Source organism: Drosophila gunungcola, unplaced genomic scaffold, assembly GCF_025200985.1.
Source record: "Drosophila gunungcola strain Sukarami unplaced genomic scaffold, Dgunungcola_SK_2 000010F, whole genome shotgun sequence".
Lineage (NCBI taxonomy): Eukaryota > Metazoa > Arthropoda > Insecta > Diptera > Drosophilidae > Drosophila > Drosophila gunungcola.
In genome coordinates, this window is record NW_026453198.1 from 852912 (window position 1) to 877769 (window position 24858).

The 24858-nt window shown below is 41.9% G+C and overlaps 1 protein-coding gene across 1 annotated transcript; it reads right to left on the minus strand.

The window, feature by feature from the left end:
* Positions 1-23535: 23535 nt before the first annotated feature.
* Positions 23536-24563, minus strand: LOC128263645 (uncharacterized). The gene has a single exon (XM_052998720.1). The coding sequence runs from the start codon at positions 24497-24499 to the stop codon at positions 23687-23689; it is 813 nt and encodes a 270-aa protein (XP_052854680.1). The 5' UTR covers positions 24500-24563; the 3' UTR covers positions 23536-23686.
* Positions 24564-24858: the final 295 nt, after the last annotated feature.

Below are 24858 nucleotides of genomic sequence, written 5' to 3' on the forward strand. Positions count from 1 at the left end.
ATTTCAAAAAGGAATTGCATTTACAGCAATTGAAAGGAGCCACGCAGGGCGAATAGCAAAGGCAAAGCAAACATCGAGAACTTAATTTTCGTTAAGATTTTAAGTTACAAGAATTTAATTAGACAGCGGTATGACCAATCAGAGTCTTTGATTCAACGATATAATTTTACGAAGAATCCATCTGGCTAAAGCTTATTATTATTATTATTAGTATCGGGGTGTTTATTGTACCGCGACCTATAAGATCTATTGTACCCCCATTCAGAGACTACAGCTCAGATATCAATCCACTTCCTCGAATAAAGTCGAGGAGTTTTAATGGGTTGATTCTTCCTAAGAGCTCAGGTGTAAGTGTTTTGGTTTCTAAGATTTTACATCTTATACTTGCTAATGCCGGACAGTCTGCATTGATGTGTTTAGAGGTTTCGTCCTCTATGTCGCAGAATCTGCAAGTTCTACTGCTGGTTATTCCCATCTTACCTAGGTGACTTTTCAGTCTACAGTGCCCGCTTAGTAATCCGGTAACGATATTAAGTGAATTTTTCCCTAGTTGAATAAGTTCCTTGAACCTCTTCTTGTTGCAGTTATATATTTGAGTTTCGGCTTGCCTTAGGCCTGGGGTATTCCTCCAGTGTTCTTGGCTTATGGCGGATATATCCTTATGTCCCGGAATCCATCTGAGGGCCAGCCTGTTTCGGCTGCCCAATATATTTAGCTTACTCTTCACCTCTAGGACTAGCTTCGAGGTGACTTTGTTACTAATTAAAGCAGTAATTGCTGCTCGGCTGTCCGAAAGGATCGATATGTCCTTTTCCTTGTATCCACGCTGTATGTTGAGCTATGCACAACGTCCAATGGCACATACCTCAGCCTGGAATATGCTGGTATATTGCCCAAGGGACTCGTGGTATTTTATGCGAGGACCTACCACTCCAAGGCCCGTGCCTTGTTGTGTCAGGGATCCATCTGTGTACTATGCAATGGTGTGTTTAGCCATAGGGTGCACTTCAGACACTGTAGTCCAGTCTTTCTTATAGCCTAGGTGTGCTGTGAAGTTCTGCTCGAAGATTAATTCGGCTGTCATTTCATCCCTAGGGTGGAGTATAAGGGGCACCTCACCTAACAGATAAGTCGCATCCCTGTTATTTAGAATGCAACCACTACATCTGCCCTCAGTGCTTATTCTCAGGAGTGTAGCTTTGCGTTGAATTTAAACTACACAGTGGAGTGGTGTTAGCTCCATCAGAGTTTCTAAGGCAGTTGTAGGACAGGTCCTCATTGCCCCTGTCATGCATACGCAGGCAAGTCTTTGAAAATATCCGAGTCCAGTGTACATGTTGCTTGCCTGGATTCAAGTAGGTTGCCAATCCATTTGCTATGTTCCTTCTGGACAGGGCAGCTCGAACCGCATCATGTGAACTGTTGTCGAAGGCTCCCTCTATGTCTAGAAAGGCACAGATAGCTATTTCTTTGCTGTCAATTGCCCCTTCTAGGGTGCGGCATAGTTGATAAAGTGCAGTGTCTGTTAAACTGCTCTGTATGCATGCTGTGTGTTTTGCAGCGGACAGTCTCTGATAGCTGTTCTTCTGATATTGTAGTCTACCAGTTTTTCCAACGTTTTAAGACAAAACGAAGTTAAGCTGATAGGTCTGAAGGACTTTGGGCTGGTCATATATTTCTTCCCGATCTTGGGGATGAAGACCACCCTAGGGCTGCACCAAGCACTTGGGATGTATCCAAGGGATAGGCTGCTCACCATTAGTCTTCTGAGGCGGGTTAGGAGTAGTTCCTGCCCCTGCTGTAAGAAAGATGGAGAGATCATGTCCAATCCCGGTGATTTAAATGGTTGGAAAGTTCCAATAGCCCATTTGAGTTTCTCGGGCGTAACTATAGACTTGGCTCCTGCCCAGTCACTAGCTACTGTCCTAGGGGTTCTATGTTGATCACGCCTTATGTTTCCCGTAGTGGGAGTACTCCCCGGGAAATGCGTGTCAAATAGCAATTCTAATTTCTCCCGATCCGTGGAGGTGAAGGTGTTATTACCTTTCCTTAGCCATTGCTTTGTGCAGTCTCGCGCCCTCGTTGACGTTACTTATTGCCTCACAGAAGTTCCTTTAGTTTTTCCGTTTGGCTTTTCTGATCTCTTTGTTGTAGAGCGTCAGGCTTCGCCTGTATAGTTCCCAGTTCCTATCAGTTTTAGGTTTGTTGAAGAGCTTCCGAGTGGTTACTCGTAGTCGTTCAAGACTAGCGTTCCACCATGGTGCGTCTGTTTCCCGCTTCTGTCTGCCTAGAGGACAACTGTCTTCAAAGGCATTCACTATTTTGTGGCCTAGGTTGTCTACCGCTCTATCTAATTCCAAGGGATGTCTAGGGTATCCTGACGGTTCGTTGGAAAGATTGAGCTCTAGAGTTGACCTGAATTTGTCCCAGTTTGTTTTTCTGGGGTTTCTTTTAGGGTTACATCTTTTTGTATTGAAGGTTACCTCAAACATAATTGTCCTGTGGTCGGACATGGATTCTTCTGGTGACACATGCCAGTTCCTAATGTGGGGTTTAAATGAATTGGTTGCTAGAGTTATGTCTAGCACCTCTTCCCGTACCCTAGTAACAAATGTCGGCCTGGCGTCGACATTACAGATCTCTAGGTTATTGTTTAAAATAAATTCTAGTAATTGCTCACCTCTGTTGCTCACATCCGTGCTGCCCCAGATCACGTGATGCGCGTTGGCATCACATCCCATCATGAGGGGGATCTTGTTGGTCCGGCAGTGGTCCACGAGCCCGGGTATTCCTGGCGGTGGACAGGCCTCCTCCCCGGCAAAGTAAGCGGTGGCCACTGCTAGCCTCGGTGCTGCTCCTGTGCCGTTGATGGCAACGGCGACGCAGTCTCTGCTCATGAACTCTGAAAAGATACTATAATTGATATCTTTCCTTATAACGATGCATGATCCGGGAGGTAATCCTCCTGGATCGCATATTACCTTAGTGTCTTTCGTGTACAGGCCTTTTATGCCATGGTGCCACCATGGCTCCTGCACAAGGGCTAGCCCGAGGTGTTGGGAGGTGAACATCCTCGCCAAGACAGCAGATGCTGCTTTGGCCCGATGGATGTTTACCTGGGCTAGCCGAGTGGTGTTTGTTGCAGCCATCACTCCGAAGTTTGGTGCTCCGTGAGGAGGAGCTCCTGGGCTAGCTCCTGGGATGACATAGGGTGTCCATCCCCTTGGTCGTCCCCAATGTCCATGCTAGTGATGGATTGTCCGTCCTGCTCCCCACTCTGCGACGTCGGCTCCACATTTAGTGGTTCGAGGGTATCCTTGACAGCCTCTGTCGTCACTGGGCGTCTCTTCCGGAGCTTTCTTAGTCTTTTTCAGACCGCTCACAGTGACATGGCCAAACCGGAAGTTGAGCTTGTGGTCACGCTCCACTATTTCATCTCTTCCGGTCTGGTCCATCCCTACAACCAGGAGTGCACCAGCTCCGTCGTTCTTCCTGGAGATGACTTTCCAGGCGTCCGTCTCGACACGGTTTTGGAAACCAATCAAGGCTAGTATCTCCTCATTGATCCGGTCTGAGCTCCTCGGGCAAAACAACGTAGCGTTGTAAGCTGCCGGGATGTCTGCTCCCGTGCGGGTTTCTAGCGGTACTCCCTTCCACGTCCGCAGCTGAGGTACGGCAGTCTTAAGCCACTCAGTTGAGCCTTCATCCAGGCAGTCGATAATCAGGTAACCCACCCTGAAGTGGATTCCCCTGAAAACGACCGAACCGCTCCACCCTGACGTGAGCATCTCGTCCATGACCGATTCCTGGAGCCCGGATACTTCCTCTGCGGTCAGGCTGGCCGCCGGGAAACCCTCCGGGAGTATGGCCACCCTGATAAGTGTGGCTTTCTTGGCAGCCTCCGCGTATGTCGGACGGGGTCCGATGACCGGTGGTGCCGAGCTAGAGGGTCGCCCTCCGGCTGCTGGTTTCGGCGGGCTGGGAAGGTATCTTCCTGGCCTGCACCTTTGCCCTTTCTGCCGCTGCTGCTGCTGATGTGCTAGGACCCTCTTGCCAAGGGACCCGTGAGGACGTCTCACTAGCCCCTGTGCCGTGCCTAGACCTCTTAGGGGTATCTGTTGGTGGTGTGCGGCTGGTGTTCAGCCGTTTGCCAGCCGGTGCTGCCCCCAATGCCGGCTGCTCCCTCGGCTCCTTTGCCTTCTTCAAGGCCTCCTCCGGTGTCCTGCATGAGATACCTAAGGTACCACTTTACCTTCGACCCTGGCAGGCCACGACTGTTGGGGTCGTCCAGTCCTCTAGGCTGTCCTAGGGCTGGAAGAGCGTCCTGCATCTTCAGCTGTCTGATAGATTTTGTCCTATCAGACGCGAGAGGTGGGCGTGCTGGCAGGGTAGCTCCTGCTGGCACACCACGCTCCCTGGCTGGGAATGACTGCGGTGCAGGTCCTCTTGCCTGGGCTGCTGGTGAAGTCCTAGGCGGGTGCGCTGCCGCCTGGGGTCTGTCGCCTTCGAGGGATCTGACCGGTTGCAAGGATGTCCTGCGGGATTTTTATATTTTTGGTCTTCTTCATCATGGGGTCCCACGAGTTGCGGAGAAGTATACAGTCCGCCCGGGCAGAGATCCGCCGTACCCGGGTAAGGCTTAGTTAGGACAGACGGTCGCCACTTGCCTGAACCCTCCGTTTGCGACTGGGCTATTTGTTAACTTGGGCCCCCAGCCAGGCTGACTATCGGCACGGGTCGAATGACATCTTAGTCCGGCACCGAGGTGGCTAAAGCTAAAGTTTCACGAAATTAAGATTTATGTTCAGAACATCAATAGAAATAACATTATGACAGATGTGCTTACAAATTTCCAGCCTGGCGCCCTTGTTAACAAACATGTTCATAAATATATATAACTACACCCAGAACACACTATATTATAATTAATTAAATAAGGCTTTGATATAATGTAAAATATTATTATATGTTAGGTTTAAGGCGGATTTGCAGCACACAAGATAGTAAATAAAACTATTACCACCACCGAGACTCGCATCGCTAGCCTGGAAGGTTTCCCAGTCGGAAGTTAGAGAACGCATTCCAATAAAAAAAGCTTCTTTCATGCATGCTTTGCAAGTGAAAAAGAATGTAAGAAGCTATAAAGAAGCATTGTTTATGCATTCTAAAGAGTTTTTGTGAAATCGTCCCTTCTACTATAATGCATAAAAAAGCCTTCTTTTGCAATGTAAACAAAAAGCTGAAACCCGAACTCTGCCGATCGTCCGATATTTTCGAGATCGTGTTTTTCACCGAAAACCTCGCTTACGAAAGAACGCAAAAAGAAGTCTTGTTTCGGAATGGACAAAAGAATGGGAAGACAATTTAATCTATTTTTCTTAATGAACAGCAGCGGCGTAAATATATTCACTTTTTATCTTTAAAAACAATATCTAAACGCTTTGTTATGTTGGTGGTATATGACTTGTTAAACTTTTCCTAAAACTAATTCTGCAAAATATATTAATATGTAATTTTATTTAGAAAATTATTAATTTGAATCAGTTTTTTATATAATTTAACTTTAGGTAATAATATATACACGATTACATGATCCTTTCAAAGCGTATTTGAATTATTATTTTACATTGCCGGCGCTATAGTTTCCTCCGCCACTGTATTCACAAGGAGTAATCGAACAAAACGGTACTCTAAAAAGCAAACGACAAGAACAAAAGAGAAAATGCAAGAATGCGTGCGGTCTTTTTTGTTTCTTTTGCATTTCTCGCCACTTGCATTTTGATTTTCAATTGAAATAGCTGGTGCCTCTGTGATTTGTGAAATTAATATATTCTTTGCGGTTTTAATATTCAAGTAAGTATAGTGTTGATATAAACAAACTAAATAGGAGTTCCAATACTGTAAATAAAATAACATGAACTAAACAATGGATTAATTAAAACAATAAGTGATGTGTACCTGTGCCAAAAAAATACTAAATTTATAAACGCTTATTAACAGTCTTAAAAACAGTGTACGGTCAAAACAAATGTAAACAAATTGTTCCTAAAACTGTGTGTGGCTGTTAATCAAACAAATAAAAAAAATATTTTTTTGAGCGTACACTGCACTAAGACTTTTAATTTAATTAATGCGTTTTAAATATTATTTTCGTTTTATTCCAGAAAAACTATTTCAAAACAAAAGGTAATTTATATAAATATCATAAATTTAAATTTTTTGTTTTGTGAACTCGTTTCGTTTATTTGTGTGCTCTCTTTTTTCTCTCTTCCTTTTACTTCTACCTAGGGTGGACTTACATCTACATACAAGTTGTGTTTTTTAGGGTGGACCTAAGAACACAAATTAAGTGAACAAAAACGTAAGAAAAATAAACATAAATTTAAATAATTAGACATTACATTATTTAAAAATTTAATAATTGAATTGAAAAAAGATATTTTACAAAATAAACAAAACTAATATAATTTAAAATGAGGGGAATGTCGCGGTCGAATATTCACTGTTGAACGAAAAAACAAAAGGAAGAGCTTCATCAATCGGCTGCTAGAGCTCTTACTTTTGATACAGAAAATAATTCTGAATGCCCAAATTTATGTGAACCCGAATCGGATAAAAGTGCATCAAACTATTCTTTTGAATATGATACCTATGAATCTCCTTGAAAAATTATTAGAATGGTACCATAATAATAATTTTACTAGAGATCAACTTGATGCACTTTTAAAATTTTTAAATTCGGAAAATCTAGATCTTCAGTAGGATATTAAGTCCAAGTTTGATAATGGAGCTTAATTATGGCGGTACTAGGGACAGGGAAGGTTTTGCGTCCAACATTCATTTAAATGAAACATTATTCGGTAAGTGTTTTACAAACATACAATTATATTTTTAAAAAATTACATATTTCCTTCTCATTATTATATTTTATATTATATTTTCTCATTATTATATTTTTAGAGTCACAAAGGAGGGATGGCCACCGCTTCTCCGACCACATAAAAGACCTTTGACTGGCCTTCACTAGGGCTAAGAACAAAACTTACAAGGCTAAAAGTATAGCAGAAAGGATGAGAGAAGAAAAAAACGACCCGGAGTAATTATAGTAATTATAATTAATTACAATAAATTTTAAATCAAACGTTTATAAAAAAAAATGTAATAAATAAAAATTGAAAAAAGAAACGGTTCCCATTAGCTTTTTTGGGAACGATAATATATGCATTCTTGGGTAAGACTATTTGAAGGCATGTTTTGTTATCATACTAGATGTGTTACGCAATGCTTGCTTTGGAAGCTATCCAGGAAGGTTCCCGAGGAACGTTTCTAAGTTCATTCTAACAGTGCGCTGTAGAATGCTTCCTTCGTAAAGTACGAATGGAAGGGAAAGCCGAGCGTTTCCGAAGTTGAAACTACCTTCCAATGGAACGCATTAAGACTCGCTCTTAGATCGGTTCTAAAAGAAGGCTTGCTTTTTGTCCCGTCTCGAACATGCGTTTTTCGCATGCAAAGGAAGCGTAAAAGAACACATCCTAGAAGCGTATTTTTCCCGACTGGGTTACCTCACACCGACACACACATATCAGCACAGAAAAGATAAATTCACCACGAAAAGCACATGACCAAGCTCCGCATAAGAGCGAGCGAGAGAGCGCACGATCGCGCTAGAAATAAACCCCCGAAAACTGGCACGCGCCCATGAGAGAGAGCGAGAGAGAGAGCGAGAAGCAGCGATGCCGAAACTTCAAGAAGCCAAGGAAACAGAACGGCAAAACGCAAAACGAATGGAGTTCTTTGAAAGTGGTCGATTGGCACGGACGAAGAATTTTTGTGCGTTAAGATTGGGCGATTGCCACTCCCGGGCAAATGACCAAGCGAGGAGTAAGAAAAGCGCTCTACGAGCCCAGGTGGTCGACTGACACCTGCAGGATACCCGCCCCACCTAGGGGCGACGAAAAACACCCGAGGACACCCGCCCCACCTGAAGGCGAGGAGACCCAGTCGTCGAGTGACAACTGACGCGGAGAAGGAGCAGCAAAGGATTTGGGAGTAGTTGCGCCGGCACGGAACCAGCGGCGGAGCACCACCTCCCCCGCGCGGTTGCGCGTATGTGTGCGAAAGCGAGACGGGTGAGTGCCAGATCAGTGAGATCGCCATGGGTGGCCAGCGAGGCAAGTCAGCCATAACCCTGGTTAAGGAACCCCTAACACATGTAACGATAATGGGAATAAGAAATTCGCACAAAACCTAACATCAAAAGTGTAAATGCGAAATTGAATACACTGTAGAAAAATATAAAGAACCCACATAACAAAAACGATGAAATACGATGTATACATTTAAGTAAAACCCAAAATACAGCGAAACTTATATATATATTTTGTCAAAGCGGAATCAAAACAAATATAAAAATTTACAAAAATCTAATAAAAAGCAACGATCAACTTGAAGTTTTGAAATACACTATATTTTCTTGGCCACAATTGAGCCGGCCCAAAACTGCCCTCCAACGTTAATACTAAGATTTATTTAACAAGATGTTTTGTCCGAGGTCAGGCTCAACCGACCACTGGGGGATTACCATGTAAGGCAGCCACATGCCCTAGAACTGCAAGACGTGTCCCCTAATCGATTCCCTCTCGGTCCCCTCAAGGCGAGTGCCGCGAGCCAGACCCAGTACGCGCTACCGCGGACCCCCCCTCCATCTTTTGTCAGCTTACTGCTCATCGAAGACCCTAGTCCCAATCTTTATAGATTTGTCTGTAAAGAGATCCTGGCGTGACCAAGCTTCACCCCAGCCTACGAAACTACTTCACATCTTGTTTAGGATCAATAACCGTGTCGATCTAGCAATTTATACGCAGCGCAAGTTTATCAAACTTGAGCCTATCAAATCGCGGCGTTAGGCTCTGTTAGTTATTAGTTTCGGTCAAATCTATCGGAAGACACAAACATTTTCAACATCGTGCTATAATATTTAGTTATTGGCAATTAAGTTTTGCTATGCACTGCATATTTGAAAAACGGAGTTTAAGCATGAAGAACAGCGGAATGCACACAAACTGATAAATGCACGCACTTAATTTATGTAAGTAATTTGCATGGAGAATCTTGTCAATGTGTGTGTGCTGTTTTACACTGTTCGTTGTCAATGCAGTTCGGCTGATGGCGCTAGCTATAAAACGATTGTTTTCTGGGGTAATATTTATATCGCAATATGTTAGCTGTTCATGAAGTGAAATCCCACTTTAACTATTTGTAAGTTTTATGGTTTGTTTTCGCCTCTACTGAACTCAATGCTCCCAAAATAAACCGAAGCTGACCGATCAGATTAGATTACCAAGAATTTTCTATTTCCCACCCCAACACTTCATAGCTTAACAAATATTTTGTGGCAGATGCCGTTCCAAGTCCAGCATGAAAAGTACTGTACTTTGAGTTCCAGTGGGAATTGATGAGCCAGTGGAAACTGTTGGCCTTGAGTTTTAGGGAAATCTTCTTCGCTTCGATGTGTTTTCTCCAGATAAGTCGCCTGTCTAAGTGGATGCCCAGGTATGTGACTTACCCGAATATGTTTGCATTTTTGTTCGTTGACTTGTATGCGCCAATCTGCTAGCCATTTTTCTACGGCCCCCAGGTGGTTTTTTAAATACGCTATTGCTGTTTTTGGACATTTTGAACGACTGGTTATAGCTGTGTCATCAGCAAAGGTGGATAGAGTTGTCTGGTTGCTTGTGGGAATCAGCCGTGTATAGGACATACAAGATCGGTCCGAGCACACTTCCTTTGTGTCCAGCTTCGATTTTGTGGTTGGCGGAGTAGAAATTTTTGCATCTGACAGTAAATACTCTGTCTTTAAGGAGATTCAAGTAATTTGTGGGTGTTTTGTGGTAGGACACTCTTGATTTTAAAAACAAGACTGTCTAGGAATAAGGCACTGCAGTATTCCCTATATTCAAACGCTGTGCGTATTTCAGCTGTTATGCGATTTACCTGTTCGGTAGTTCCGTTCTTTTCCCTGAAGACGAACTGATGCAGGGGGATCGCTCTGTCGTTTTGGAGGTGTGTTCTGAGGTGGCGCAAAAGCAGTTTTTCAAATAGCTTTGATAGGCACGGAAGGAGGCTATTAGGCCTGTAGGACGAAGGTTGGGATTTGTCTTTGCCTGGTTTTGGTATTATTGTAATAGCAGACTTTTTCCATTGTGTGGGAAAATAGCCCCATTTAAGAATTGAGTTTAATATGGTGGTTATGCTTTTGACTGCGCATAGAGGCAATTCAATTATCATTTTAGGCAAAATTAAATCATGGCCAGGGGCTTTTTTTTGGATTCATCTGTTCTGCAATGGCTTTTATGATTGAGCTTGTTTCAAGAATTATTGTGGAAGAAGGCTCCGCTGGTGAGTTGTTTGGTAAAGTGAATTGGTTTGTCGGCGGATGAGGTTGGAAGACATTTCTTAAGTAAGAGGCGAATATGATGGCCTTTTCCTCGTCACTACGGGCCCACCCACCTGTTGGTGATCGAATTGGAAAGTCGGGTTCTATTGGGGGTTGAATGTTTGGGTGAGCGAAGTTTAGACACTAGATGTTTCTAGAGCGGAAAATTTGGAGGACATAGCAGCAGCAAAACCTTACACAAGAGCTGTCCGAGCTAATTAGATCGCAGATAGTGAGTGCCCAGTGGTGGGCAGGTTTCCCGATTGAGTGTAAACTGGCCCATCCACCTGTTGGTGATCGAATAGGAAAATCGGGTTCTATTGGTGGTTGAATGTTTGGGTGCGCTCTCCGGAGTTGAAATTTGTTGCTGGTGGGCGAAAGTTGCGCTATATAGGCACGTTGAGTCTGATTCTTTTCAGTAAGTAAAGCTATAGACAACTTCCGACAAGCTTCTTTAAACCTTTGTTTAATGGCTGGGGAGCGGTGTGCCTGCCAGTCTCGGCGAAGTCGCCGCTTTTCTTGAAGGAGCGACTGGGTCTGTGTAGTTGTACGTGTAGCTTTTGGGGGGGATCAGGCTGAAAGTTCCGGTGTAGAGTGTTTGGCAGCAGAGGACATTACATCCGTTATATTTTTAAGTGAGTCTTCAATATCAGCTTCACAGGAGATTTTAGGTTCGATTTCAAAGTGTGAGCTTATATATTTTTTATACTTTAGCCAGTTTGTTGTGTTGGACGTCACAAATTGTGGTAGTTCTACAAACTGTGGATGTTAAATGAAATTGATTGATACCTGAAGTGAAGGCAACGCAATTATAATTTAGTTAAAAAGATGAAGATGAGCTTTTTGAGCCCCTTAACTAAATAAGATTGCGTAAAAAACCAAGCGAAATCATCGATATTCCTACAAGGAAGGCCACAATGGAAACTCCCAATTCCATAAAATCCCGTTTTAGTTGCTCTTTTGAACTCTATGTGTTTGTGGAAACCGATTTCGAAGTTTTTTTTTACTAATCAACATTTTTGCCCATGCGCTGACAGACCAGTTTCAAAGTTTTTTTTTAATTCAGTCTGTTTTTCTAAGTCCTCCTATTGTGTTCTGGCTATATGATATCAACTGTGCGGTAACTGTCAAGGATAGCGGAATATACCACGAAATAGTTATCCCCCATGTACCGCGATTTGTAATGAACTTTCGTCTTTTCTGTTTTAATTGAATTTTAAAGTTTTCCGTGGGAATCTGAAGAAATAGCGGTCCAAGAAGGGCAATTGTTTTACAGTAAAAAGCCGCTGGCGGAACACCAACGTTTTGCCGTTATCAGCTATTATTTGCGAGCGTTTCATAGTAATGTTGACATTCATTCACGAACTCATAATAAAAAATAATTGTTTGTCGATCTAAAGCACCAAATAAACATTTATTGCCGAAAAAGAGCTATCTGTCTAAGAAATAAATAAATCAAATCACCCCACCCAAATCCGTTCCCAAATAAAAAAACTGGTTAAATATTATTGTATAAAAATGGACACAAAATGATATTTTTGATCTAAAAAATTTATACAGGAGACTTTTCTTTTTGAAATACATTTAAAGAGCGAGCACACTAAGGATATCTCTATTTTAATTTTATGAATGTTGCCCAGTTTGACAGTCTATAAGCTGTTCTCGATATCACTATGGGCGACAGTACATGTAGTGACGATGCGCACTAAGAGTGTGTGCATAGGAGACTACTTTTATATGGCCGCAGAATTAAAAATCTGCTGTGATGGTCCGATCGAAAGGTATCGCTAAATGAGTGAAATGGTAAAATATTACCCTTTTTAAGCACAGTTAATCCGCCGCTCCGTGCCAAAGTTATTCAAAAAATACTTTTTTTTGGTATATTAAAAAATACAAATGGTTTTCTACATCGTTTCTCATTTTCAACAAATTTTAAGGACTTGTTTTAGAGTTCTGGAATAATTTTTTCTGTGTTGTGCAGGTCGTTACAAAAAAAGTTTGTTCCACGAATTTTTGAAAAACTAGTTAGTATAGCGGAAAATCGCTAGAAACAGCTAAACTTTGTGAAAATTTAATACTAGTTTGTATTAACGAACGCGAAACTTGTGTGACTGCAGTAGATCATTTTTTTGCGTAATAGCTTGTGTAAAACTTGTGCGAAAATGCGACGACAAAAGGGAGTGGTTTCGTGGAGTTCATATGATCTACCGCTCTCGCCCTACAACTAGTGCGCAAACATTGCCTCCTCTGAAGGGACGACGTCTTCAGCCCAGAACGGGTAACAGGGCCAGTCGGTGGACTGCTCGCCGATACTCCCCCTCCTGCGTCTTGACGTCCACCACGCGAACATTGCTATCGGCGCTGGCGTGCACCGCTACCACTCGGCCACTCGGCCACTGCTGGGGCGGAAGGTTGTCTTCGGCGACGACGACCAGCGCTCCCACGACGATTTTGGGCTCCCCCTGGTGCCACTGGAAACATACATACTTTTAATATTTTAACTATGGGGGTGATCTTTAGTTTCTGGGCTTTAAAGAAGAGTTATTAGCACTGGCGAATGGTCAGATTAAAGGTCCGAAAGAGCTTTTGGCGCTAATTATTTTGCATGGAAAGTTTTTTGTTACTGCAAAATCTATTAAGTCAGGGACATTTCTGTGTTCTGCTGGCCAGTATGTAGGGCTACCAGGGGAAACATAGTAAAATTTGTTGCTCGTTTTATGATTGCATTATATAAGTGCCTTGTCACGAGTCATGATTTCCAGTGCGTATGTTTAGCATTATGGTCTCCTGCAGCTATGAAGCGATTGTCCTTCAGAAATTGTAAAGCGAGGCGGGCGTATTCAGCGGTTATGGAAAGGTTGTCGTTACCTAACTGCACTTTAATAGACGTGTTAGTTGCAAACCTTTGGCGATAATGATGCTTGATGCGTTCCATTATTAGGTTCCTCCGTGGGCTTTACCATCTGGTTGATCTGTGCGGTAGAAGGTGTAGCCTCTTATTTGGATGTTGTATTTGCTTGCGGGGTGCGTCTCTAGCAGTAGCAAAATGTCGATGTGGCTTACATTCAGGAACTGTGTTATTTCAAGTTTGTGCCGGGAAACGCCATTGGCGTCCCATACGGTTGTTTGTAGATATGCCATCAATTATTTGGACTGATTAGCTGCAAGGACCTGTAACACCATGTTCAGGTTGTGAACCAGTGTTAGCATGATCGTTTTTCTGAAGGACATAAATTCCATCATACATTGTTGCATGGTAACCATCATAGATTCCAGTGTGCTTTGTGACTGTCCTGGGACCTGCTGAAAGTTTCCTAGATTAGGCTGGGGTGGTTTTTCCGTTCCTGTTCGAAGGGCGTCGGCGTATGCAAATCCCTTCCGAGTATTCAGCAGTGCCGAAAAAACTTCCGAAGTCGTTTTTGAGTAAGTGTAGACGTTTTAAGTATTTTTATGGCGCTTGGTTGTCACTCGTCGCATATGGTTTTTCAACTCCTTGTAGACCCCACAGCCACTGTAGCTTGCCGTGTGATTTTCTTCTCAATTTCCACATTTCTTCTTTTGCAGGTCTTCCTTGTTGGCAGGGCCGTTTGCCGAATTGTGAAAGTTTCGACAAACTACACAGACTGATCGAAATGTGCTGTATGTCCTAGTGTGTTCACACTCCTGACAGTGTGTGCATTGCTCTGAGGCGTTCCTCTTATGTGGCTGTTCCACCGTGATTCTTCAATGCAATAGTTATTGCTGGTTATAGATAAGATGCACTTAATTTTTCTTCAAGACTCTGCTGTCTGGCTCCAGCTCTACCTTGAAGAGTGGTTGCGGCTTTTTGTTCTTATTACTTATTATTACTTACTAACTTATTATTACTTACTAACGTTTTTGCAGAAAAACCGTTGTGCTGTTGTGGGATCTGCCGGGTCTTTCTTTGGACACGGCTTGTTTTCGGTTTGTTACCCACCCCGTTGTTCTGCGGACTAAGCTTCTACATTTGAATGTGGCCATCCATGCCGGTATGCCCAGGACCGCTTGTTAAATATTGGTTTGGTTTTGTTTTTTTGTCATAGTTTTAGTTGTCGTTGTATTAATCTGAAAGATAATATCCGTTGCTGTGGTTGTAGTTAATTTTGCTGCAGGGGTCGAATCTGATGGTAGGGGGTTTTACACTGAGACCTGCACAATTTCAAAACCTACGTGCATTTGTCTATGCCTTAAAATGCACCAAAGCGCAAACTTCAAGGTGGTGTTATGACATTTTGGGACTGGACAGATATAGAATACAAGTGAACAACCCATTGACCGATGTACTACACAAGAACGCGGAATAACTCCATCCTAATCCACAATTTTTCGAAATTTTTCGTACCTAAACAAAATCGCTTTTCTGGCACCAGAAGCCATTACACAACTTTAGCGACAACAGTGGACGGTGAGCTTTATAGAGCCATGTTTACCGAGTTTTTTCTGTAGCAATTGGACGAATTAAGACTGGAGGACAAGCATGTAGTTCCAACAGGACGGAACAATGGCACTTACAACATATATTATGAAGGCGACGTTTTTTTTTATTTGCACGCGCAAGATCGCCCGAATCAACCCTTCACGACATTTGTTTTTGGGTATTTTAAAAGCCCTCAACTTCTCGACTTGACCAATAAAATTATGAAGGTTCAAATCAGGGCACTATGGGGCCTACGACCACTTTTGTTGGCTAAAATTAATAAATTGCTTAATTTTAAACATATCGAGTTGAAACTTAACCAATGGTTTTTTTTATCCTAAGGCAACATATATTTAAAAAAAATTGATATTGGACGAATGGTTCGTATAGCTGCCATACGATTAATCTATACACTTTTGTTGTTTTAAAAAATATAACTTTTTTGGTTTTTTTTTTAATTATATAGTTATTTTAAATTTAATAATTGTAACTTTTGCTTCCTATGTGACAGATTGACTTTTTCCCGTAGCTGATTTATTCACTCAGCCAAGCTGTAAATTTTGATTTATTTATAGTATACTTAACTAAATTAAAGTTCTAATTTGAGAGTTTCATAAAAAAAATGGCATTTGCAAGAATTCCAATTACAATAAGGGAAATTTCGATGGAAATCGAAAGGTTGTTTATCACACAAGTGTGCAATTTTAATGCCTAAATTTTCGCCTTACCTTTTCGGGATCAAGTACCCCTAGCCAGAATGGTAAATGGTGGACGCAAAGGTCCAGCTAATTTTTCTACTTGCCGTTGCCAAAGTCGTTTCTTATTTGTCAAGGTTATATTAGCTGCTGCTTTGTTAATAAAGTTAAAATAGCATCTGCTTTGTGCTTTTGGGTTGCCTTTTCATTCAATATAAAAAACATATCAAAGCTGCAAAACTGGAGGTTGTGTCTTAAAAAACTAAATATCTTAAAAAGTGACAATAAATGGGGATTCTAAAAACAAACATTTGAACAAGAATTAAAAACTCTACAAATCTCTGGACTCGCTTTGTTTTTATAGTTAAAAGATAGATTTCTAATAAAAAAAAGCGTAAAGACAACTTCCTTTACCGCTTAATTACATGGACAACAGGATAGATTTCAACTATTTTTTAAACGTAACATGGAGATTGGTCTTTGGTTAATGCACCCTAAAACAACATTTTTTTAACGACTTTTCAAAAATGGGTTTTGGCCAACGAATGTGGTCGTTGGCCCCATTGTGCAGGGGTGCTCAAAGCTGCCTTATGAAAGTGCATTTTCCAAGACAATAAAAAAACGCAAGCTCACAAGTAATGAAGTCAGAGTCGCTGAAACAACAAACACAAATTGGCGAACCAAAAAGAAAGAGAAACTTATTCAGTGTGTTGGTGATTGTAAAAAGAAATTTTCAATTTTTACCAATAGGAAAAGACAATTTTTTGATATACTCTCAAAACCACATCTGTTATGAAATTAAAACAATAAAAAAACCATACTTCAAACATTAAAGTAGAAGCAAATAAATTATCATACGCTCGAAAGATATCCTCTTTTAAGGGAGTTTAGGTTTGGTCTAGAAGCTCCAAATTATGCATTATTTGTATATGTTTTTATATTGTTTATGTTTGTATATGTTATATATTTTTTTATTTATATTTTAAAAATATACAAAAAATATTATATAAATAACACTCATTATTCACCGATATACAGGCCGGTGGAGTGGGGTTTTAAAAACTAAGCAAAATCTTCTTTAGTAAAGATGCCGTTATCGAGTTGCCCACTTTAAAAAAAAAATTAATAAAAATAACAAAACGGCGTCGAGTTGTAACAATAAATGTGTTTTAACTTATTTTTTCTACCTTTTGGAAGAATTTTAACATTTTTTTAAGTCCGAGGCAGACGCGATCGAGAGTAGTAAAAGCAACGTATAAGTTAACAAAGATAACCGGGCGACGGCAATGACCGATCGTCCGACAGCTCGCTCCAGCCAAATTGCTGACACAGCGTCTGGCCAGAAGCCAATGCATAGCCGGCAAGCACTACCCATAAGGGAGGCCTCTATGAGTTTCATTTATGTTAGCTTTAAGTTCAGTTCAGATTCGACATTCGAAGAATAAGAGCCACTGCTCATATAATCTTAACTCCGACAATCTCTCGTTAAAACCTTATTACTGAATAACTGTCTGAGTCCCTAGGACAGCAGGTAAAGAAGAGCACTAACCCTTCCAACATAAACTTCCTTATTCATCTTTGGGAACTCTTCGGCCAACCGGCCAGCAGCCAGCAGTGGACATTTCGTCCATCCAGTTATCTTCAACTGCGAGGGACCACCCGAAAAGACATTGACCTCATTATCATATTAATTGGCGCCCAGACGTAAAATACCCGTTAAAATAAAATCGAGGAACCATGTAAGTGAGCACCTCAGTCCTTACACTCCCTGGCATCTGCATGTGTTTAACTTCGAATAAATAAACCAAATAAATCGCTGCCAGAATATTTTCTGCAGCTCCGCTTCCATAATTTCGTGTTCATTTTTTAAAAACCAAAAAAAAAAAAAAAAAATATTAATTAACATACTCATTATTTGTTTGAGGATTAAAATTGTGGAATTTTATGTGCTATTATTATATTTGATTCTGTGTGTAGTTTGCATTTTTAATTGCTAAAAATAAAAATATATCAACCAAATGGATTTCTCAGTGCTGAATATCTCATACATTACGACCATAAATAAAATACAAATATTAAATATTTTGGCTTAAGAGCAAGTGCGCCGCTGGGAAATTAATTAACTGTGAATTTATTTAAATAATTGTATTGGCGACGGAACTGTCTCATCAAATTATGGACATTTAATACAGCCCTTTTGTGTCGTTGTATATTTTGCATATTCCTAAAATTCTTTGTATAAGCAGCTCAGCCGCCCCGATCCCTTGGCCATAGCAATTTTGTTTTTATAAGGCTGCTTAGGCATGCAACTCTTTGTTGGTGGAATTTAGCATAGCTATCCATAAGTTCCCTATTCCTAAGAGAAAGAGCTGGCGAAGACCTGCGCAGGAAAAACGAATTGCGCAAACCAAATGGATTTCTCAGTGCTGAATATCTCATACATTACGACCATAAATAAAATACAAATATTAAATATTTTGGCTTAAGAGCAAGTGCGCCGCTGGGAAATTAATTAACTGTGAATTTATTTAAATAATTGTATTGGCGACGGAACTGTCTCATCAAATTATGGACATTTAATACAGCCCTTTTGTGTCGTTGTATATTTTGCATATTCCTAAAATTCTTTGTATAAGCAGCTCAGCCGCCACGATCCCTTGGCCATAGCAATTTTGTTTTTATAAGGCTGCTTAGGCATGCAACTCTTTGTTGGTGGAATTTAGCATAGCTATCCATAAGTTCCCTATTCCTAAGAGAAAGAGCTGGCGAAGACCTGCGCAGGAAAAACGAATTGCGCAAAACTATAGAAAATCGGGCCGGCCAGTTGGCGGCGGCACAGATTGCGCCCACCTCTGCCGAAGCCCCACAGATACATACATATCTACGAGCTCGTAGATATTGTAGGCAACGTAGAGTGCAACGAGGCGCTAGACGCGGTCAAGTGTCTTCCCGAGTTCACGGGGCGCAATAAACACATGTTTCCTTTCGGCAAGCGGCATTATCAGGCGGTTGTTATCATTAGGAGTAAAATTAGGGGCCCTGCCGATGCCGTGCTGTCCTCGTTTGGCACTGTGCTGAATTTCCATGCGATTATAAATCGGTTGGATTTCACATACAGTAACAATCAATCGATGTATGTTATTGAGCAGAAGATGGGCACCCTTTGGCAGGGAAATTTCTCCCTTCTGCAGTATTACGATGAGGTTAAGAAACAGCTCAGCCTCCTCACAAATAAGGCCACAATGTCGTACGACGCTTCGGCGGTAAAGGTTTTATGCGACAAATTCCGGAATAATGCCCTCCAAGTCTTTATCTCGGGACTAAGACGCAATCTCACAGACGACCTCTTCGTGGCAAAGCCGAAGGACATGCCATCAGCATTTGCTATGGCACAAGAGGTGGAGTCGAACCACGATAGGTACTCATACGCAGCTTCATTTGCGAAAAGCCAGGAAGAGAGGGATAGGAAACAATATCCGAAAGCGCAAGAACGCCAACAGGCTTCCGCGTATACTAATTCCCAGACAGGTGCTGGCAAAAATCCATACTACAAAAAGCAACACAAAGTTCAAGTACACTCTGCTCCACACAGTGACCCATCGCTGTCCAAGATACTTAAGCCATCTCAGGCCCCGGCATACCAAATCAGGAAGCCGGCCGATCTATTGGGCCCGCACAAAAGGCAGAGGGCTAACCACGTCGTGCAGAGCACAGGCGAAACCGAGGAGATGTACATCGCCGGCTCAGGAAATCAATGACGACGCCATTCATGAATATGATTCGGACGTTATCAATATTAGGGGAAAACCCCTCCTATCCGTCATTAGACGAAGAGTAGCGGGAACAGATATGAAGCTTTTGGTAGATACGGGCCCGTCCGTTCAGCAGAATCGCCATTTACGATATATTCTATCCATGGCGTCACCACCATGACTAATGCTTTAATTCCCTGTTCAACTTGAAGGCCACGTTCTTAATTTTACCAGATTTGTCCTCCTTTGATGCCATCATCGGTCTTGACCTGTTAAAACAAGCAGGGGCATCACTTTGTCTAGCTTCCGGCCACCTCAAATGGGGCTCCGAAGTAGAAAAGTTAGAATTTAAATCGTGCCCCGATGTCAATTTTACAAACATTAATGGCTTGGACGAACCGCCTCTAGCTAAAATTCGGCAAAAGGAAAAAAGCCTTCGCAAACCCTAACCAGATCTGTTTATAAGGAGCCCGTTTATGCCAAGCTGTACCCATACCCAATGGGAGCACCAGGTTTTGTCAACAACAAAATCAAAGGTTTGCTAAAAAATGGCATAATCCAAAATTTTAAGTCCCCCTACAATAACTAAATATGGGCTTTCCGGGCAACCGGAAAATGCGGCTGGTATTGGATGTTCGCAAATTGAACGAGAGGACAATACCTGATCACTATCCCATGCCAAGTATGTCTATGATACTAGGGAATTTAGGCAAAGCCAAGTACTTCACAACGCTCGATTAGAAGTCTGGCTTGAAAAAACTTCCTTTTCCGTTTATGTCCATGGCGTCATCCTTTTTATCAGAAGACGAAAACGCCCACATACGGCACGTAAAAGAGCCTTCACGACGCCAACATCAGGGTATCAACGCAAAAATCGCGGTTTTTTTTTTTAATCATTAGCTTTTTGGGCTTTATTGTCACCAACAACGGTGCCACTGCCGACCCAGGAAAAATCGAGGCCATTCAGAAATCTCCCGAGCCCAAAAATATATTCTAGGTTAGATCGTTCCTTGGCCTGGCCAGCTATTACCGATACGTCAATAGCTAGGCCCGTCTCTGTTATTCTAAAAGGGCAGCATGGAAGTGTCAGTTGGTACAAATCTAAAAATATCCAGGTGCAATTTAGTGAGCAGCAACAACTTGCATTCCAAAAGTTGCGTAACATTCTGGCTTCAGAGGATGTGATCCTCAGATACCCCGATTACAAAGAGGCATTCGATCTAACGACGGATGCCGCGGCATTTGGCATTGGCGCGGTACTATCCCAAGAGGGAAGACCCGTTACCATGATCTCGAGAACCCTAAATGACCGAGAGGTTAATTACGCTACTAACGAGCGGGAGCTGTAAGCCACAGTTTGGGCACTGGCCAAGTTACGCCATTACTTATATGCAGTAAAAGATATAAATATACATACTGATCACCAGCCATTGACCTTCGCAGTATCGGAGTCCAATCCGAATGCGAAAATCAATAGGTTGAATGCTCGCATCGGCGAGTCCGGCGCTAAAATGTTTTATAAGCCCGGCAAAGAGAATCTCTTTGCGGATGCCCTCTCCAGACAAAAACTTAATGTTGTGGAGCAGGAGGAAGCTCATTCGTGAGTGGCCTCTATTCACAGCGAAGTGTCACTCACACACACCATCGAAACCAAATAAGCCATTGGATTGCTTTCAGAACCAGATATCGCTGGAGGAAGTACGCTTTCCGTCTTTCACATGCAACGAGTCGCTGCTTGAGGAGCTGAGCTCACGCGCATTTTGTTTAATTACGCTTATCTTATATGTTTTGGTGGTGTGCTAACCAAATTTTATAAAACACTACAATAAATCCAAAATTACAGGTTCACATCCATTCCGCTGCTATTCTATTTACACCCTAAGATCGGCACACGTCACAAACTACTCGCAGGCCAAGTACATTCCCATCATTGGTGGACGAACTTTAGTATGAGAAGAATTCGCATTCGTGAGACACTCAGCGAATCTGTCAGAGTATAGCCGCGTGGTGGAAGAGACTGGTGGCACGAGCGTTAATGTTGCTCACCTACGTGACTTGCTCGAATCATTGAGCATCAACCATAGGGTAGCTAGGAGTTTAGACTTCTTGGGAACGGCGTTAAAAGTAGTGGCGGGAACGCCAGACGCGGAGGAGCTTGAAAAAATCAAACTTAACCAATTCCAACTTATCAATACAAACAATAGACAGATAAATATAAACAACAAAGTAAAAGAACAAATCAATAGTATCTCCGACACTTTCAATCATATTCTGAGGTCGGCTAAAGAATCGGGACAACTATACGAAATGATATTGTCTCGGAATAGGATGATTGCAATGGAGCTGCAAAATTTATTGCTAGCAGAAGCTCTTGCTGGAGCCACATTTTGCCAACTGGCGCTGAGAAGATCATGCGCCCAGGAACTCCACGATGGAGGTATTGCGCACTGCCACATCCAACACAGCGATTTGCATCCCGTCACCGTCCCGATGATGGAATCATCATCATAAACGATCGCCCGGCTCGTGTGGACAATGACACTTACCTCATCACCTTCATTGAGAGAGCCACGGTTAACGAGACCCGATACGTCAATCACGACACGGCCCAAAAGAGGGCACCAGGAATAGCTAGCTCGCCCTCCCTGAACATCACCTTAGAACACGACATACTTAGCCTTCCACACCTTCACCGCTTGAGTGAGCGTAACCTGGAACATATTAAAAAAAATTCGGGGAGGATATCAATGTCTATCGCTCACACCAGATAGATTGTCGGAGCAATTTGCCGCGCGTTGATCTGCGTCGGCCTCACATATCGGTGATTCGCCCAAGCCAGGATATCCACGGCCCAACTAAAGGAGGTGACTGACCAAATAGGGTCGGCCGAGGACGGCCTTAATCCTGAGGGGGAGTAGGCGACGTTAAGTTAACCGGGCGACGGCAATGACCGATCGTCCGACAGCTCGCTCCGGCCAAATTGCTGACACAGCGTCTGGCCGGATGCCGGCAAGCACTACCCATTAGAGTAGCAGCAGGTAACGAAGGGCAGTCACCCTTCCAACATAAACTTCCTAATTCATCTTTGATCCACCCCATCGATTTATCTTCAATTGCGAGGGACCACCTGAGAAGACAAGAGAAGCCGCCGTTTACCGACGGAAATTTTCTTATTCGCGTGACCTCATTATATACCCAATTTCAAAGGTATCGGTTCAGTAGAACATGAAATATCTTGTAAACCAACTCAATAAACAAACACTTTTGAGAAAAACGCGATTAAAGGTTAGGACTACACGTCACATAATTGGCAGTGTCTTCGAAAATAATTCGAATTTTTAATTTTTTTCAAATTTCTTGACCAGAATACCCCCTCAAATTATCTGTCCATCCAGAAGCTTTTATTGTTCTAAAGAATACACATTTTTGGCTTGATGATAAACTATTAAAGAATTTGTTCCCGACAGACAAATAAAGAACAATCGGCCTTAGACTTTAGAGCCTGTTTCAAAAAACTGAACACTTCTATATTTGTAGCCTAAGCCTTATGCTTACTCCTTTGCCTTAAATGAACATATCAAGCCTTTACCGTAACTTGGCTGAAGCCAAAACTTGTAGAACCGATCGCTCTTGTCGTAGTGGGGTGGGGTGCTTTCCTTGAATGATTACTTTTGATAATCATAAGGGGAGGGAGTAGCGTAACATATGGACAGCCCTTTAAGCGGAAAATTGGATTGTTCAGAGGAAACCTGAGTTCTACGAGATTAGTAAGGGTGAAAGTTGATTTTTCATCTGGAAACACTGTAGGTTATCTTAAAACGACATTTTTGAAAACTGCTGACATCATAACTCGACTACAAGTTGACCGATCGGTTTCAAATCATCTTAAATGGGTTCTACGTAATATTACATACAAAAAAAAAAATATATTTTTTTAATTTTTTGATTATAGCCACTCATTTGACCGGAATCATGTCAGCATTATTTTGTTATTTCTCAATATTCGTAAAACAAAAACCTTAAATTAAAGTTGAATACCTACCTAATTAGGAGCAAAAAATTTTAAAATCTATTGAAGGAAAATTGTTGTTTTTATCCCCAAGAGTAAATAAGCACCGGCCTATTGAAATAAGCCTTCATTTATAGTATTTTATCTGTCAACCGGGGAATAAACATTCTGAATACATACAGAATAAACATACTGTACACACAATCTTAACATGGCAAATATAAAAAAGATTTTATTTAGCATCTATTTGTTAACAATTTATTGATTAAGGATGTATCTTACAAAAATATCTTAAAATACATGAAGTGGACGGAAAGCCAATTGATTTAAGAATCAATATTTTATATTTTTTGAATGCTATATATCGGTTTGAATTCTTCCTTGTACTGGTTCGATTGGAGTACCACTTTGCTGTGGACGTCGTGGACGACTAGGCTCAGATGCAAACACATTTTGGGATTGGGTTGAAGCAATGGGCATAGCGACGAGCTGTGGCTGGTTCTGAAAATAGTCGTCTCCAAATTCACTGACCTCCCGATTTCCGATTTCGTTTAGACGCTTATATCTTTCCCGCCTTGCTTCTACCATGTAAAGCACACCAGGCGGCAATAACAGCACAGCTCCAACCACGCCCAACGCAAATGACCAACCCATATCGTTGTTTTGCCATCCAGGCATCCAATCGCGAGAATCTCCCTTAGCTCCGAAAATAACCACGGCAATAAATCCAAACACTGAACCCACAACCTGGCACGAACCAATCATTAGCAGCAGCACAATGTATCGATCATCATCGCGAGAAGTGCGAAGAAACGCTACAGTGAGTAGCAGGGCAACCAGGCACATAACAAAGCAGAGTGTTGCAAAAAGTTGTACAGATATGTAAAATCCTGGCAGAAGGAAGTCGTGTATGATGTAATATTCCTCTTCAAAAACCCACATGCAACCGTTGAAGCGATTGTCAAAAAATCGGTGTATGTCCTGGAAGTTGTTAAAACAAACTTCCCATAGTCCGAGGTTGGTAAACCTTGGATCTTGTGAACGTCCGTCTGTAACCAACCAATACGGTGTCGAAAACGCGATTACAAAGAAAACTACGGATAACACGGATATGCAGAGGGCCACTCGCGTGCAGTAATTAAATGCTCCCATTTTACTTTTGTTAGACATTTTCCAGTCGCTTATTAAAACAAATGTGAAATGCAGTAACACGCCCAAAGTGTAACCGTTTGATCAAAATGGTATTTTTAAGAGTTTTAAAAAAATCTAAAATTTGCTTAAATAGCGCCAGTAAATTGGTGACAAAAATGGAACAGTAGATTGGAACGTTGGCGCAAAAATTTCGTGGAACAAAACGGAAGTCTAAACGTGAGACGTATTTTATGTGTAGTCCCAGCACACAGTCGCGAGTATTTTTTTAAACGTCGAAGTAAACGCAAGGATGTAAAACAATAGATTCATGCGTGACTATTGCATTTCCTACGGAGCCCATCCAAAGCGAAACGGTTGGGATTTTTGTTGGATGGTGT

Coding starts and splice junctions, on each gene's coding strand:
- LOC128263645 (XM_052998720.1), bottom strand. CDS start 24,499: ATGTCTAACAAAAGTAAAATGGGAGCATTTAATTACTGCACGCGAGTG.